Raw genomic sequence first — 14,747 nt, forward strand, 5'->3', positions numbered from 1 at the left:
ACATTCCAGCGCCTGTCGTTGATAAGGTAACCGTGGAGCGCAATAGTTTTGGCGACAAAGAATTTGACCACCATAATAGCGTATCTGATTATAAGTTTCGTATCCCCCCTGTTTGCACAAGTTCGGGAGAGAGCAGCTCCGATTGTAGTGGCACTTGTTCTGCAACTTTTGATGGCCGTGATAAGGATTGTGTTGTTTCAGATGGTGATGATGATAGCGATAACGTGATTTATGATGTGAGTGGGATTGGTGCTGACATTCGTTTGAAATTTAGACGTTCTGTTGAAATTGATTCCAGCGGTGTATTTGTGATTTCAACTCAGGAATGGAAAGAAATGGTGAAAAATAGAACAGAAAAACATTTTGGAAACAGTTTATATGTGGATTTGACGGTAAAAAATGTACATAAAATATATAGTGGTTGCGTGCCAAACGTTCTCAACAATTATTTACGAAGTGAAGGAAGTGTTGCAAACATTACGAAAAATGATAGTTGCTATAAAGAGGGATGGGTGAACTTGTATTGTGCGCATAGGAAGTGTGAGGATTGCAAGTGTGAAGTTGTTTTTGTGGTGACGTTTTGGTCTTTTGTTGACAAAGTTGAGGGGCGCGTCAAGGTATCTGGTGTGCGAAACCATTGTTCTGGGTGTAAAAAATGTAGACGGGTAACTGGAGAAATGAGGAAGAAGCTTCGCAAATCATTAGAAAATAAAAGCGCCGTAAAACGATTTCGGGAAATTTACAACGAATTATCACCAGAAGAACGCTGGCTTGGGGCTCGTACTTTTTTGCCATCGCAATCTGTTTTAAATAACATCAAAAGCGAACGTAAAAAAATTAGTAACTTATGGTTTATTAATTTAAATGAAATCCGCCTGGAAATGTTAAAGAAAGGAGAAAATTATATTCGATCAATAGCCATTCATCCCCCAGAAGTCGCATTGTATTGTGATAGCCAGATCAAAATATTTAATCATTTATGCTGCAAGGACGTTGTCTACTTTGATGCCACTGGAAGTGTCCTCAGACGTATTGATTCATATTCAGATTTTCAAATTTATACTTTGGTTGTAAGAAATCCGAAAAAGGGTGGCACTCCACTTCCTGTGGCAACATTTTTGACAACGCGCCATGATTCAAATACCATCAGTCATTTTTTGGAAAAATTCATGTTTGATTGTTTAAAATTGTGTAGCGTGGCAAAAAAGCCCAGCCTGCTCATCATTGATGGCTCCATGGCAATGTGGAATGCAGTTTTAAAGGCATTATGTCAAGAATTGCGCATAGAATTTTATAATCGTTGTTATCGTATTGTAACTGGTGTCCCCAATGAAAAAGATTTAAAGAAAACTGTATTACACAATTGCTATAGCCATGCAATGAGGGCTGCCAAAATTTTTTGTCATAAACATAGCAAAAGCAAAAAAATTGTTGAGACCTATCTGTATTGGATAAACATAATGTTTTCTTGTGACACTTTAGCTGGACTAGATCAAGTAATGGAAAGTTTTTATATTCTTACTAATTGTGAAGCTTCTTCCTCACTTGTTGAATTTCATTTCAATCTGATTAAACATAGAATTAATCGAACCGAAACTGACCATGACGGAAATGGTGACAATGCATTAGATGAGACTGATTATTTTTTTACTGCTAAAGCAACTGATAGGTTACAGGAGAAACATTCACCATTTTATCAAAGGTACAAGAAACAGCTTGATGATTTTTTTATGTCTGATATTTATAAGCAACATGTGGATCCCGAAATTTCAAAAAACATATATTACAACCCTGAATTTTGTCTGAAAGTGTTGGAGGTAATAATTTCCCGAATATGCTCAACTTCAAAACTGATGCTAGGAGATTTGTCCCGACACATAAATGCATGCATAACGAGTAATGTACAAGCGCAAATGTATCACAAACAAAAAGTCCATTGTACTGAGTTAAAGAATACCGATCATCAAACAATAATGCATGATAATCACACTCAAGGTATAATAGAAGAACATTTTCGTGATTTAAAGACTAACATTTTGGATGGTAGGCGTATATCAAAAATTGATGATTTTGTTGTTAAATATTATAATGCTCTAAAGATTTTGGTTAAAATATTTTGTGACACATTTATGCAATGTAAAAGATTTCGGGACAAATCTTCTAGTTTGAATATGTCCAATTTAAAACAAAGTGGGACCCAAGTTGTAGAATCCAAGTTTAAAAAACGTAAGCATAATCCTAGTAGCTATTATTCATCTAATGCAGCTTCAAAACGAATTAAGTACAGAAATGAAACAATTGAATCTTTGTGCCATAACAACATGAAACCTTCTCCATTTGTCTCACAACACATTTTCTGCCCCCCTGATGAAGTAGTTCATCGGATTTGTAAACCAGTAGCTGATAAAATATGGACCCATGACCAGTTAAACAAAACTTCAATATTTGATACAGCTTTGATCATGCATTGTCACCAGTCATTGTCATGGTTGGATTTGTGTTCATTGTGTCTCAAACCATGCAGTAAAACATATATTGCTTTGACAGAGAATGCTGCTAAGTCACATACTCACTTGACTTTGGGTTGGCTAACAGATAAGGTAGTTGATGTTTACATAGCTAGAACAGTTTCATTGTGTAACGCTGTATCACCTAAAACATTTGCGTGTTTGCCAACTGCTTTGGCTTTGGAAGCGTTAAATGGTAAAGTTTTTAGGAGTCTGCCTAAGGCTTTCGCTGGCATTTTTTGTGATGATAAAACTGTGTGTGAAAATGTTTTTATACCTGTTTTGTTTAAAAGTCACTTCGTTCTTTTGTGGTTTGACAAATTTAGAAACAAACTTGTATTTTATGACTCATTCCAAAGATTTGATGTTGAATTGACAAAATTGATTTTGCATAACCTGGTTCCTATTTTGCAAGTGTTAACTGGCCATGTAGTCAAGCTTGAAAGTGATTCAATTGTGAAACAATGTGATGATTCTAGTTGTGGTTTGTGTGTTTGTTATGCTGTGGATTATACAGCCTGTAAGATTTTAAAAATGGAAATTTTACCTTTTAATGCTTTGATGTTTCGAATGTGGATGGTGTTTAGTTTGGTGTGTAATTCAAGTAGTTGTAAGGAAGCAATTTACAGTTGTGGTTTAAAAAGTTTTGAATTTGTGTTTGTAGGAATTCCAAATCAATATAACAATTGTTGGTTGAATTCTATTGTACAAGGTGTTAGATGCCTTTTTAAAGAATCCCCTAGGAGTTTTAAATGCAAAGGTGGTGTTTCTGATAGACTTGCGTCAATAATTTGTGATGTCGCATGTGGCAAATTGGATAGGGCCATGTATTTTGAATTATTAAAAGATATTTGTAAGCAATTACACTGGGTTTTGAGTGACCAACAAGATCCCAGTGAGTTTATTTTTGTGTTTGATTTAAGTACTGTTTTTGAGAAATTTGGTTTAGATGTCACATTTCAATTGGTTACCACAAGAACATGTCAGTCCTGTAGTAAATTTCAAAGATCTGTCACTGTCAACAACCAATCAGTACTTACTTTACCCATGTTTGAAAATGTTTTGGATGGTTGCTATCTTAGTAATTATTGTAAAACTGAATTTAAAAGTATTTCAGTCGGTCTTTGTCCGGATTGTAAACAGAAAAGTGGAATGACTGTTGAAAAAACATTTGAAAATTTGTCTCAAATTTTGTGCATAGTTTTAAATAGAAATATTGGTGGCAACAAATGTATGAAAAAAGTAATTCCTGACCAAACCTTGACTTTTCACTCCCCATCCCATAAATTCATGCTAAAATTGGTTTCGGTAATTGTTCATGTTGGGTCAAATGTTAGTTGTGGACATTATATTACGTATAAATTTGTTGATGAAGAATGGGTGCTTGAATTAAATGATGAAGTGGTTAGGTGTGTGCCTTTAAAAGTAGTGGAAGAGACCCTGTATACTGGTGGCTGTATATTTTATTACCGTGTTATAGAGGAATTTGTAAAAATGCCAGTTAAAGTGATCCCCAGAAAGCGTCGCCACTGCAACTTGGATGCAGTCAAAACATGTGAAAAACTGACTTTGAAAGATGTCAATCTAATTCAGCATATTGATGGCAATTTAATTGACTGTGCAACCCCAGCGATTTTGGGAAATAAAGTAAATTTCACTTACAAACAAATACTTGACAAATTATTTATGATAATGCGCCACAGTGTTAGTGAAGTAAACTTATTTCCAGAATTTCAACGAGTTCATTTGTTTTTTAATGGGCAAAGAAAAAACCTAATTGAATTTAACTCCTTATTAGTGTTAACCAACACAAACGTAACAAATGTTGATTTTGAAAACGTAATTCGATTTGTTGATTATACCATTTGTCAACATCAGTGGCGACAACGCTTTGTTGGGGATCAACTGTTTCGTGAAACTTTTGTTGGTAAAGTTATAAAACCTCAATTTGTTGTCCATGGAAGTAGTTTGCAAAAAAATCTGGAGGGTAATTTGTTAAATGTACATACATACTTGTCACAAGTTTTATATTTAGAAGGATTAACTTTTTTTGTGATGTTTGCAGAAAATTTGTCTTATGAAAAAGCATCAGTAGCTCTAGGTTTTTTTACCACATTTTAGGCCTAAAAAGTGTGTTTTTTTAGTGTTTTGTAATTGTTTATTAATCAAAGAATTTGGCCCCCAAAAAGGGGATGTTCGAGGAACATAATGGTTTTTATACGAATAATTCTAAAACTTCGTTTGTTTTTTATCATAAATAATGTTATGTTGTAGTATACGCCATTGTGTGCTATGATTGGAAAATTTGTAATAGCTGTTGCACCTGTGCAGTTGCATAGTTAGCCAAACATGATTAAGAATAAAATGTTTATAGTCCCATATTTTTTTTGACTGGTTTTCTGCTGAGGATTATTTTTTTGTTTTAGATTCACAAAACTACAGCAATTCTTGATGCTGTCACCAGAAGCAACTGACAACAGATGCAGAAGTGTTTCATGCCAGCTAAAACTTATGTGGCAATTGTTAAAACTTTAACTTAATGATTGAAAACTGCCCAAATAAACATGCAAATTTCTTGTTTTATTGTGCCCGATTTTACTATTTGTTTCCTACATTTGGATGCCACTATAAACATTTTCTTAAAATTCCTGTTTATGAAGCAAAGGCATCAACATTGTGATTAACTTTTACCAATGTCACTTACCATCATGTTTAATTATATCTGTTTGTCTATCATTTTTGTTTAACAATCTTGTATTTTGGAATTTTTGGTTTCTTTTCAAAATGTTAAATCAAAATATTCTTTTGTGTTTTACTTTAACTTTTTGGTTATTTGTACCCACTATGAAACAGGAAAGAATTGGTAAATGTTTGTGGCCCAATAAAACGTTCTTGCATGTTTCCCTACATAAGTAGATTTGTTGGCTAGGCATGTTTCCTAGTAGGAGATATGCATTTGATGGGTATTTCAAATCATTACATCGTGTGAATTAGTATTTTCGCCCATTTTAAATACTTGCCCAAATTTGAAAAATGTATTTCGGCACGCGGTTGATTGTGGCGTAAAAAAACACCTAAAACCGCATGTGTTTGAAGTCATTCTGATGGAATACCTGGGATTTGTACCAATTTTAATTACTTTCCCGTTAATCAGCACTAGATACTTGACAGATGCAGAGATTTAAAAAAAATTATAGGGGGCGGAAAGTAGTTTGGCACGCGGTTGAATGTGACGTATCCCCCTAGCAAAACACGCAAAATCGCTTGTGTTTGAAGTCATTCTGATGGAATACCTGGGATTTGTACCGATTTTAATTACTTTCCCGTTAATCAGCACTAGATACCTGACAGATGCAGAGATTTAAAAAAAATTATAGGTTGCGGAAAGTAGTTTGGCACGCGGTTGAATGTGACGTACCCCCCCTAGCAAAACACGCAAAATCGCCTGTGTTTGAAGTCATTCTGATGGAATACCTGGGATTTGTACCGATTTTAATTACTTTCCCGTTAATCAGCACTAGATACCTGACAGATGCAGAGATTTAAAAAAAATTATAGGGGGCGGAAAGTAGTTTGGCACGCGGTTGAATGTGACGTATCCCCCATAGCAAAACACGCAAAATCGCCTGTGTTTGAAGTCATTCTGATGGAATACCTGGGATTTGTACCGATTTTAATTACTTTCCCGTTAATCAGCACTAGATACTTGACAGATGCAGAGATTTAAAAAAAATTATAGGGGGCGGAAAGTAGTTTGGCACGCGGTTGAATGTGACGTATCCCCCTAGCAAAACACGCAAAATCGCTTGTGTTTGAAGTCATTCTGATGGAATACCTGGGATTTGTACCGATTTTAATTACTTTCCCGTTAATAAGCACTAGATACCTGACAGATGCAGAGATTTAAAAAAAATTATAGGGGGCGGAAAGTAGTTTGGCACGCGGTTGAATGTGACGTATCCCCCCTAGCAAAACACGCAAAATCGCTTGTGTTTGAAGTCATTCTGATGGAATACCTGGGATTTGTACCGATTTTAATTACTTTCCCGTTAATCAGCACTAGATACTTGACAGATGCAGAGATTTAAAAAAAATTATAGGGGGCGGAAAGTAGTTTGGCACGCGGTTGAATGTGACGTACCCCCCTAGCAAAACACGCAAAATCGCTTGTGTTTGAAGTCATTCTGATGGAATACCTGGGATTTGTACCGATTTTAATTACTTTCCCGTTAATCAGCACTAGATACTTGACAGATGCAGAGATTTAAAAAAAATTATAGGGGGCGGAAAGTAGTTTGGCACGCGGTTGAATGTGACGTATCCCCCATAGCAAAACACGCAAAATCGCCTGTGTTTGAAGTCATTCTGATGGAATACCTGGGATTTGTACCAATTTTAATTACTTTCCCGTTAATCAGCACTAGATACTTGACAGATGCAGAGATTTAAAAAAAATTATAGGGGGCGGAAAGTAGTTTGGCACGCGGTTGAATGTGACGTATCCCCCTAGCAAAACACGCAAAATCGCTTGTGTTTGAAGTCATTCTGATGGAATACCTGGGATTTGTACCGATTTTAATTACTTTCCCGTTAATCAGCACTAGATACCTGACAGATGCAGAGATTTAAAAAAAATTATAGGTTGCGGAAAGTAGTTTGGCACGCGGTTGAATGTGACGTACCCCCCCTAGCAAAACACGCAAAATCGCCTGTGTTTGAAGTCATTCTGATGGAATACCTGGGATTTGTACCGATTTTAATTACTTTCCCGTTAATCAGCACTAGATACCTGACAGATGCAGAGATTTAAAAAGAATTATAGGGGGCGGAAAGTAGTTTGGCACGCGGTTGAATGTGACGTATCCCCCATAGCAAAACACGCAAAATCGCCTGTGTTTGAAGTCATTCTGATGGAATACCTGGGATTTGTACCGACTTTAATTACTTTCCCGTTAATCAGCACTAGATACTTGACAGATGCAGAGATTTAAAAAAAATTATAGGGGGCGGAAAGTAGTTTGGCACGCGGTTGAATGTGACGTATCCCCCTAGCAAAACACGCAAAATCGCTTGTGTTTGAAGTCATTCTGATGGAATACCTGGGATTTGTACCGATTTTAATTACTTTCCCGTTAATAAGCACTAGATACCTGACAGATGCAGAGATTTAAAAAAAATTATAGGGGGCGGAAAGTAGTTTGGCACGCGGTTGAATGTGACGTATCCCCCCTAGCAAAACACGCAAAATCGCCTGTGTTTGAAGTCATTCTGATGGAATACCTGGGATTTGTACCGATTTTAATTACTTTCCCGTTAATCAGCACTAGATACTTGACAGATGCAGAGATTTAAAAAAAATTATAGGGGGCGGAAAGTAGTTTGGCACGCGGTTGAATGTGACGTATCCCCCTAGCAAAACACGCAAAATCGCCTGTGTTTGAAGTCATTCTGATGGAATACCTGGGATTTGTACCGATTTTAATTACTTTCCCGTTAATCAGTACTAGATACTTGACAGATGCAGAGATTTAAAAAAAATTATAGGGGGCGGAAAGTAGTTTGGCACGCGGTTGAATGTGACGTATCCCCCTAGCAAAACACGCAAAATCGCCTGTGTTTGAAGTCATTCTGATGGAATACCTGGGATTTGTACCGATTTTAATTACTTTCCCGTTAATCAGCACTAGATACTTGACAGATGCAGAGATTTAAAAAAATTTATAGGGGGCGGAAAGTAGTTTGGCACGCGGTTGAATGTGACGTATACCCCCCTTAGTGAAATACTTAAAATCGATGATGTTTGTAGACATTCCGATAAAAAACGTGGGATTTGCTGCCATTAATTTGTGTGTACTAACCGTCCAGTTTGATTTTGGTTGAAATAATTAGACGTACCGTGATTTATAGGCAGAACAAACACGTTTGTATCTTATGAACCATCTCGTGAAATGGTGATTATTGATGCGGAACTCTTTTTTCGATGAAACATATTCGGAGTCTGCCAGGATGACAATAGTGGCGTGACGCAGCAGGTTGAAAGTTGACGCAGTGTCGTCACTCATTGCGTTTGCTATTGCTGTATGCAGAGTTTGTGTCGTTGTAGTAATGTGGTTGTTTTGTGGCAGAACCAAAAGAGTTGTTGTACACCAAAGTTTCAAAAGCTCCACGCTATGCTGAATTAGTTATTTTCAATAATCCATCTCGAATTTTAACTTTTACTTCATAGCGTGTTTTCGTGAGCGGGTCAATGGAAATGCCAAAAATAATTCGGAACATTTGCTGGTTTGGATTTCCGTTCGTAACCAAATTCACGTAGTTGCATTGCCCAGTGTAAGAAACAATGCCAAAGTGAATTATGAGGTCATGTTATGGCTCTAAATGTTGTTAGAGCAGTCCTTGTTATCATCATGATAAAAAAATTTTTGCAATCAACAGTTACAAAGAAGCACAAAACTTTAACTGAATGTATGTGCCCTTAATGCCATGTTATACGTTTTTTGCAGTATTAAGTGATCGTAGGTAAGAAAATTCAAACAAAAATGTTTAAAAAGATTGCACAGGAGTTGCAAAGAGGTGGCCTCAGAGCAAAAACAGGCAGCATTGTATCAATGATTGCTTCTCGGTCTATCTATACCACAAGTGCAAAACCTTCACCTAAAACTGGAATTTTACTTCTAAACATGGGTGGACCAGAAACAGTTGATGGTGTTTATGATTTTCTACTACGTCTTTTTTCTGACCCTGACCTTTTGCCTTTACCAGCAAGAGGACAACTTGCGCCATTTATTGCTCGCCGAAGGACCCCAAAAATCCAGGAACAGTACAAGGAAATTGGTGGTGGATCACCAATAAAACGCTGGACTGACTTGCAAGGAAAGGAAATGGTGAAAATTTTGGACCAAATTAGCCCAAACACAGCACCACATAAGCATTACATTGGTTTCCGCTATGTACCAACATTAACAGAAGATGCAATTGACCAAATGTTGAAAGATGGTGTGCAGAAGGCAGTGGCATTCACCCAGTATCCTCAATATAGTTGTTCAACCACTGGCAGCAGCCTTAATGCTATTTTTCGCCATTACAAGCGTAATAAAATTGAGATTGGTGACATGGACTGGAGCGTCATCGATCGCTGGCCAACCCATCCTGGCTTGGTTGAAGCATTTGCTGAACGCACTTTAGATGGCTTGAAAAAGTTTCCAGAAGATGTCAGGAAGGATGTGATCATTTTGTTCTCAGCACATTCTTTGCCCATGAATGTTGTTAACAGAGGAGACCCATACCCTGCTGAAGTAGCTGCAACTGTCAGTCGGGTTATGGAAAAAATTGGTCACAGTAATCCTTATAGACTAGTTTGGCAGTCAAAAGTCGGGCCTCTACCATGGCTTGGAGCACAAACAGATGAATCTATTAAAGGATTGTGTGCGAAAGGTTTTAAAAATCTCCTGCTTGTGCCCATTGCTTTTACAAGCGATCACATTGAAACCCTTTTTGAGCTTGACAAAGAGTACATTGGAGAGTTGGCCAAAGAAGCTGGTGCTGAACACATTCATCGGGCTGAATCATTAAATGCCAGCCCGCTGTTTATTCAGGCAATGGCAGATGTTGTGAAATCGCATCTTTCTAATGGTGAAACCTGCACTAAACAGCTGGCACTGAGATGTCCACTTTGCACAAATGAAGCCTGCAACCAAATGCGGAAGTTCTTTATTCATCAGCAAATTTAAATCACAAAATATATATTAGACAGGTTTTGGCTCTATCTACTTTTTGTTGCCAAAAATGTTCTATTCTCGCATGCTATTGCAGATTTTCTTTTACATTTGCTGCCTTTGTTAGATGCCTTGATACCAAAGAATTGTTTGTGCTACTTGTGCCAAAGCAAAGAACAATCTGTTAATATTTTTATTGTATACAAACTTGATGATACTTATTCACGAACTTTATAAAATATAAGAGTGATATTTGGTGTCAAGCTACAAACAGTCCGCAATAAAAAAGACACCATAATATGGTAGTATGCAATTTAAATATGGATCATCATAACTAGTTTGACATTTTGTGTTCAGGAGACATGGGCTATGCAATAAATGTTCACAACTTTTCATTATCAAAATGTGTAGCAAGTTTTTGTTAGAGTTATAATAACACACTTCATGTTTGTTGTAGTCAAGTATTTCTGCTGAAGATGTGTTTGTGAAGTTGTCCGTTTCGTATGATTTTCCTAAGATGTTTCATTAATAATACCATACCTACTTTGTTTTGATGTGATTTGTTGCATTAAGTGTCACTAAACCAAATATTCGTTTGTGTGTTAATTGTGAATTGCACAAGAGTTTGTTAAAAATGTTTTTTCGTGTTTAGTTGTTTGATGGAAAGTCATGTCAGGTTTAAAATAAATATGTTAAGTTGTATTCTGTTCTTGTCATTGCTTTCGATGAACATGTATTCATGCAAGGCCACTTTCCCATTAGTTGTAAATACATGGCCCTGGCCCCAAGCCACAGATACTGGTGAGTCAAGATTTTTTGTGAAAGCAGTTTTACCATGTTGCTGATTTAACTTTTTAATTACACAAAGAATGAAATATAATTTATCATTCTGGCAAAATACATGTAGATTAATTTTATTTGATTTATGCAGCTTGGAATGTCCTTCAAACGACCTTGTCACCATTAGATGCAGTGGTTGCCGGATGCACAAAGTGTGAGGAAGATCAGTGTGATGGCTCTGTTGGATTTGGGGGTTCTCCTGATGAAAATGGTGAAACCACACTTGATGCCATGATTATGGATGGGTAATCCAACTGGATTCATTTTAGTTTGTTTTTTTTTGTATAAAAAACCTAATGTGTAATTATTTTGACCAACAACATACTTAAATTTGATGTTGAGGCCAAGAATATATAAATATATAAAATTATAGAAAAGTATGCATGTGGTTATAAAAAGTACCTATGTATGCAGTTCAACAATGGACGTTGGTGCTGTTGGTTGCCTGCGAAGAGTAAAAAATGCCATTGGTGTTGCTCGGCATGTTTTAGACAACACAGAACACACAATGCTTGCTGGTGAGCTTGCAACACAGTTTGCCAAAGAGATGGGTTTTAAAGAGGAATCATTGAGCACGAACCATTCTGAAACTGTATGTCTTGTCCTGTAACCCTATAACTTAAAATATAGCGACGAATCTCTTATGTTGTCTATATGTTTCATGAGATTTCTGTCACCTTTATTATATATTTTATAATTTATTTAAGTGGCTTGAAAATGTGTCCACATATATTACATGTATTGCACAGCTACACTAAATTTAATATTTTTTTGTCCAAGTGAATTTAATAACAAAAAATTAATTGTGTATAAGCTGCAGATTAATTGTTTTTTAATTGTTTGTTGTTGATGGAAGTTAAAAACTACTATTATTACATTTTTCAGTTATACCAAAACTGGAAGAAAAATAACTGCCAGCCTAACTTCCATGTAAATGTGGAACCGGACCCAAAGACGTCTTGTGGCCCTTACACTCCTGTAAAACCTCAATCAACCTCTGTTACATCACAAAGGAATGTAGATGTGAGCCAATCAAACCATGACACAATAGGAATGATTGCTATTAATGCAAAAGGAAACTTTGTGGCTGGAACTTCAACAAATGGTTTGACTCACAAAATTCCTGGGTAAATTGTTGCTGTAACGATTTGCATATCTCACTTAATATCATTTCTTCCAACATTTATGACCTAAAAATGACAGCAAAAAATCCAACAGATTTAACCTTGTAGATCAGAGCTTCACAAACTTTTTGGTCTTGACCGTTTTCAAACCATCAAAATTTTTTATTATGTTTGGCAGTCATTCAATTTTAAGACATTTTATTGAAACAGTAATAAATCTTCATGAGCTGAAGTATGTGTCTAGAGATGTCGTTTGTGGCATAGCACAGTTAAATGTTGTAGAATTGCAAAGAAAATTTAACATTATCGTGCAATGGTTCGAATTACGAGCAATTCAGCTTGGAATGTTGTCTAACCATTTCTGCTTTGCAGGAGAGTGGGTGATTCCCCTATACCTGGAGCAGGTGCTTATGCAGAGGATGGGGTTGGAGCAGCGGTTGCTACTGGGGACGGTGATGTCATGATGAGATTTTTACCAGCATACCAGGTATTACACTAGAGCAAACCTCTGTGACAAAAGGCTTACAATGCTATCATTTCCATTTATTTTCCCCAAACATGTATTTTTCATGAAAAGTGACATAATTTTTGTAGATTGTGGAATCAATGCGAAATGGAGCAAACCCAACCGAAGCAGCACAAAAATCTCTTGATCGGATTCTCAAATTTTATCCCAACTTTAGTGGAGCCCTTGTGGGTGTTCGTTATGATGGAGAAATAGGTAAATATTAGTTTTTATGTAAATTTGTGTTTGAATATTTGAACACAGAAGTAAAATCTTACATTTTCTGTTTATTTTTACACTATTTTAGGTGCAGCTTGCACAGGGTTTCCAAAGTTTGAATTCTGTGTTCACGACACAAGCAATACAAGCACAGTGATACATTCTATGGATTGCAAGTGAATCCCAAAACCCAATTTTTCATCATGATAATTTGAGAACACTATGATTACTATTGCCTTACATTACATCAAGTAATGCACTGTGATACTGCTGAAAACATGTGCCAAAAAAAATCTTAAAACTTTAATTTCGTGTAATTATTTGCAAGGGAGCATGTGAAATCCGCATCACTGTTACACAACATACTGTTTTGGAAATCATGCTTTCATCAAGACCATAGCAGACCATAAACCATGTATTATGACATTCCATTATGGCAGTATAGGCTGTTAATATACTCACTCTCTGTTTTATTCCATTTATCGTGTGCAATTGGTCGTGAAACAACTACAATTTTCTAATTTCAATGGTGTATTAGATCGTTTTTACTTGCTTGCCAATATTTGAGCAGGTTATCCATTTTTCACTGTTTTATCGCCTTTGCATGGTTTTTACGCCTTGTAATAAAATCAAATGTTTTAAACTTTGTAATTCGCCATTTATTGTGTTGCAGTCATGGCAGTTCATTGAACGCAAAAATTTTTAGCTGCACTTGACAACTTATCCACCGTAAGCAATCGTACCCTAGCCACAGCTTTTCGCATAGATTTTCTGTTTGCGAATTACGTCCCAATGATCTTAACTCCGGTTTTACAGGCGGTTTAATGATAAAAGTAGGCTTTAATTACGTCATATTATGAAAAACAGTTCATTGTACGGTCATAGACCTCTTCTTTATTTTGCCAGGAATGCGGTTGCCATCACTCAAGCTTCGGCTCGGCTTATTTTTATCACTGTGTATGTTGCTAGTATGTTTTGTTGGTGATTATTCTCTTTGAAAGGCCTTAACTTTGGATTACAATCATTACATAATTGTTGCAAGTTGTTTGTGATTTTTAAGTTATTTTGTATAACTGAGCGACTAAAAGAAGAATTTTACAATAAGTATTGACGAAATTAGCGTTGTTGTAAGTTTATCCAAAATAAACAAAACGATTTATTTGCTAATAGCCAAGAATTGCTTCGTTGTTATGATTTAGGGTGATCTTTGTAGCTACTATAACCTATATATGTGATGAATTCGCATCACCAAACTGCTAATTACCATCCATGTAAAATGTTTGACTGCATGAATGCCTTATTAAACAGAAAAACGAAAAAAATTGTTGAAAACATAAATCCCGAGAGAGCAGATCCATTCAAGGGATCGTCACAAGATAACCTCTGGGTATATTCGGTGACCTTACAATTTTACTTTCTGTATAATTGTTCGCTTGTATCGCGAAATAAAATGATTTGATCAAAGAAAGAAAGTTTGTTGGTCTTTGTAAGCTAAAGTGTCCTTGTTAAACAAAAACTCCCCCAATGATGGAACACGGGAAAAAGTTCGTATCAAAACAGTTTCCAGCATGCGGCTTTGTAATGCAATTGCGAGCACATTCTCACTCCCACAAAACAGTGACTCACACATCAAAGGCGGTTGACTGCACACGACCACAATTCCAAACGAATGACGCTGCAGTAATTACATAACTTGAAAAATGCCTCTGTTAACTTGAGTGCCAGAAGAAGATTAATGCTTCTGATAAGTTTATGCCACAAAAATTAATAAACTACTCGATGTTTATGTTGTTAAAGATACATATTTAATTTCAGTGTGTTTTTTTTTGTAGGCCAT

At 36.2% G+C, this 14,747-nt stretch overlaps 2 protein-coding genes across 7 annotated transcripts; both read left to right on the forward strand.

The window, feature by feature from the left end:
* The first annotated feature begins 742 nt into the window (after positions 1-742).
* On the forward strand, positions 743-5,408 carry LOC145908190 (uncharacterized). Of its 5 annotated transcripts, XM_082995404.1 has the most exons (3): positions 743-1,817; positions 2,548-2,600; positions 4,934-5,408. In XM_082995404.1, exons 1-2 carry the CDS (start codon positions 882-884, stop codon positions 2,575-2,577), a joined length of 966 nt encoding a protein of 321 aa, XP_082851530.1. In that variant the 5' UTR covers positions 743-881; the 3' UTR covers positions 2,578-2,600; positions 4,934-5,408. The 5 variants fall into 5 exon arrangements, with proteins under 5 accessions (XP_082851530.1, XP_082851528.1, XP_082851529.1 ...); XM_082995402.1 differs by having other exon boundaries at positions 743-2,600; XM_082995403.1 differs by lacking the exon at positions 2,548-2,600.
* Positions 5,409-9,014: 3,606 nt separating this feature from the next.
* On the forward strand, positions 9,015-13,539 carry LOC145909226 (N(4)-(Beta-N-acetylglucosaminyl)-L-asparaginase-like). 2 transcript variants are annotated; one of them, XM_082996556.1, is made up of 7 exons: positions 10,233-11,023; positions 11,154-11,307; positions 11,477-11,654; positions 11,948-12,189; positions 12,559-12,673; positions 12,781-12,907; positions 12,999-13,539. In XM_082996556.1, exons 1-7 carry the CDS (start codon positions 10,882-10,884, stop codon positions 13,088-13,090), a joined length of 1,050 nt encoding a protein of 349 aa, XP_082852682.1. In that variant the 5' UTR covers positions 10,233-10,881; the 3' UTR covers positions 13,091-13,539. The 2 variants fall into 2 exon arrangements, 1 of the variants encoding a protein (XP_082852682.1); XR_014403124.1 differs by lacking the exons at positions 11,477-11,654; positions 11,948-12,189; positions 12,559-12,673; positions 12,781-12,907; positions 12,999-13,539 and having other exon boundaries at positions 9,015-11,023; positions 11,154-11,285.
* Positions 13,540-14,747: the final 1,208 nt, after the last annotated feature.

The sequence above is a fragment of the Ascidia mentula genome, chromosome 7, assembly GCF_947561715.1.
Source record: "Ascidia mentula chromosome 7, kaAscMent1.1, whole genome shotgun sequence".
Lineage (NCBI taxonomy): Eukaryota > Metazoa > Chordata > Ascidiacea > Phlebobranchia > Ascidiidae > Ascidia > Ascidia mentula.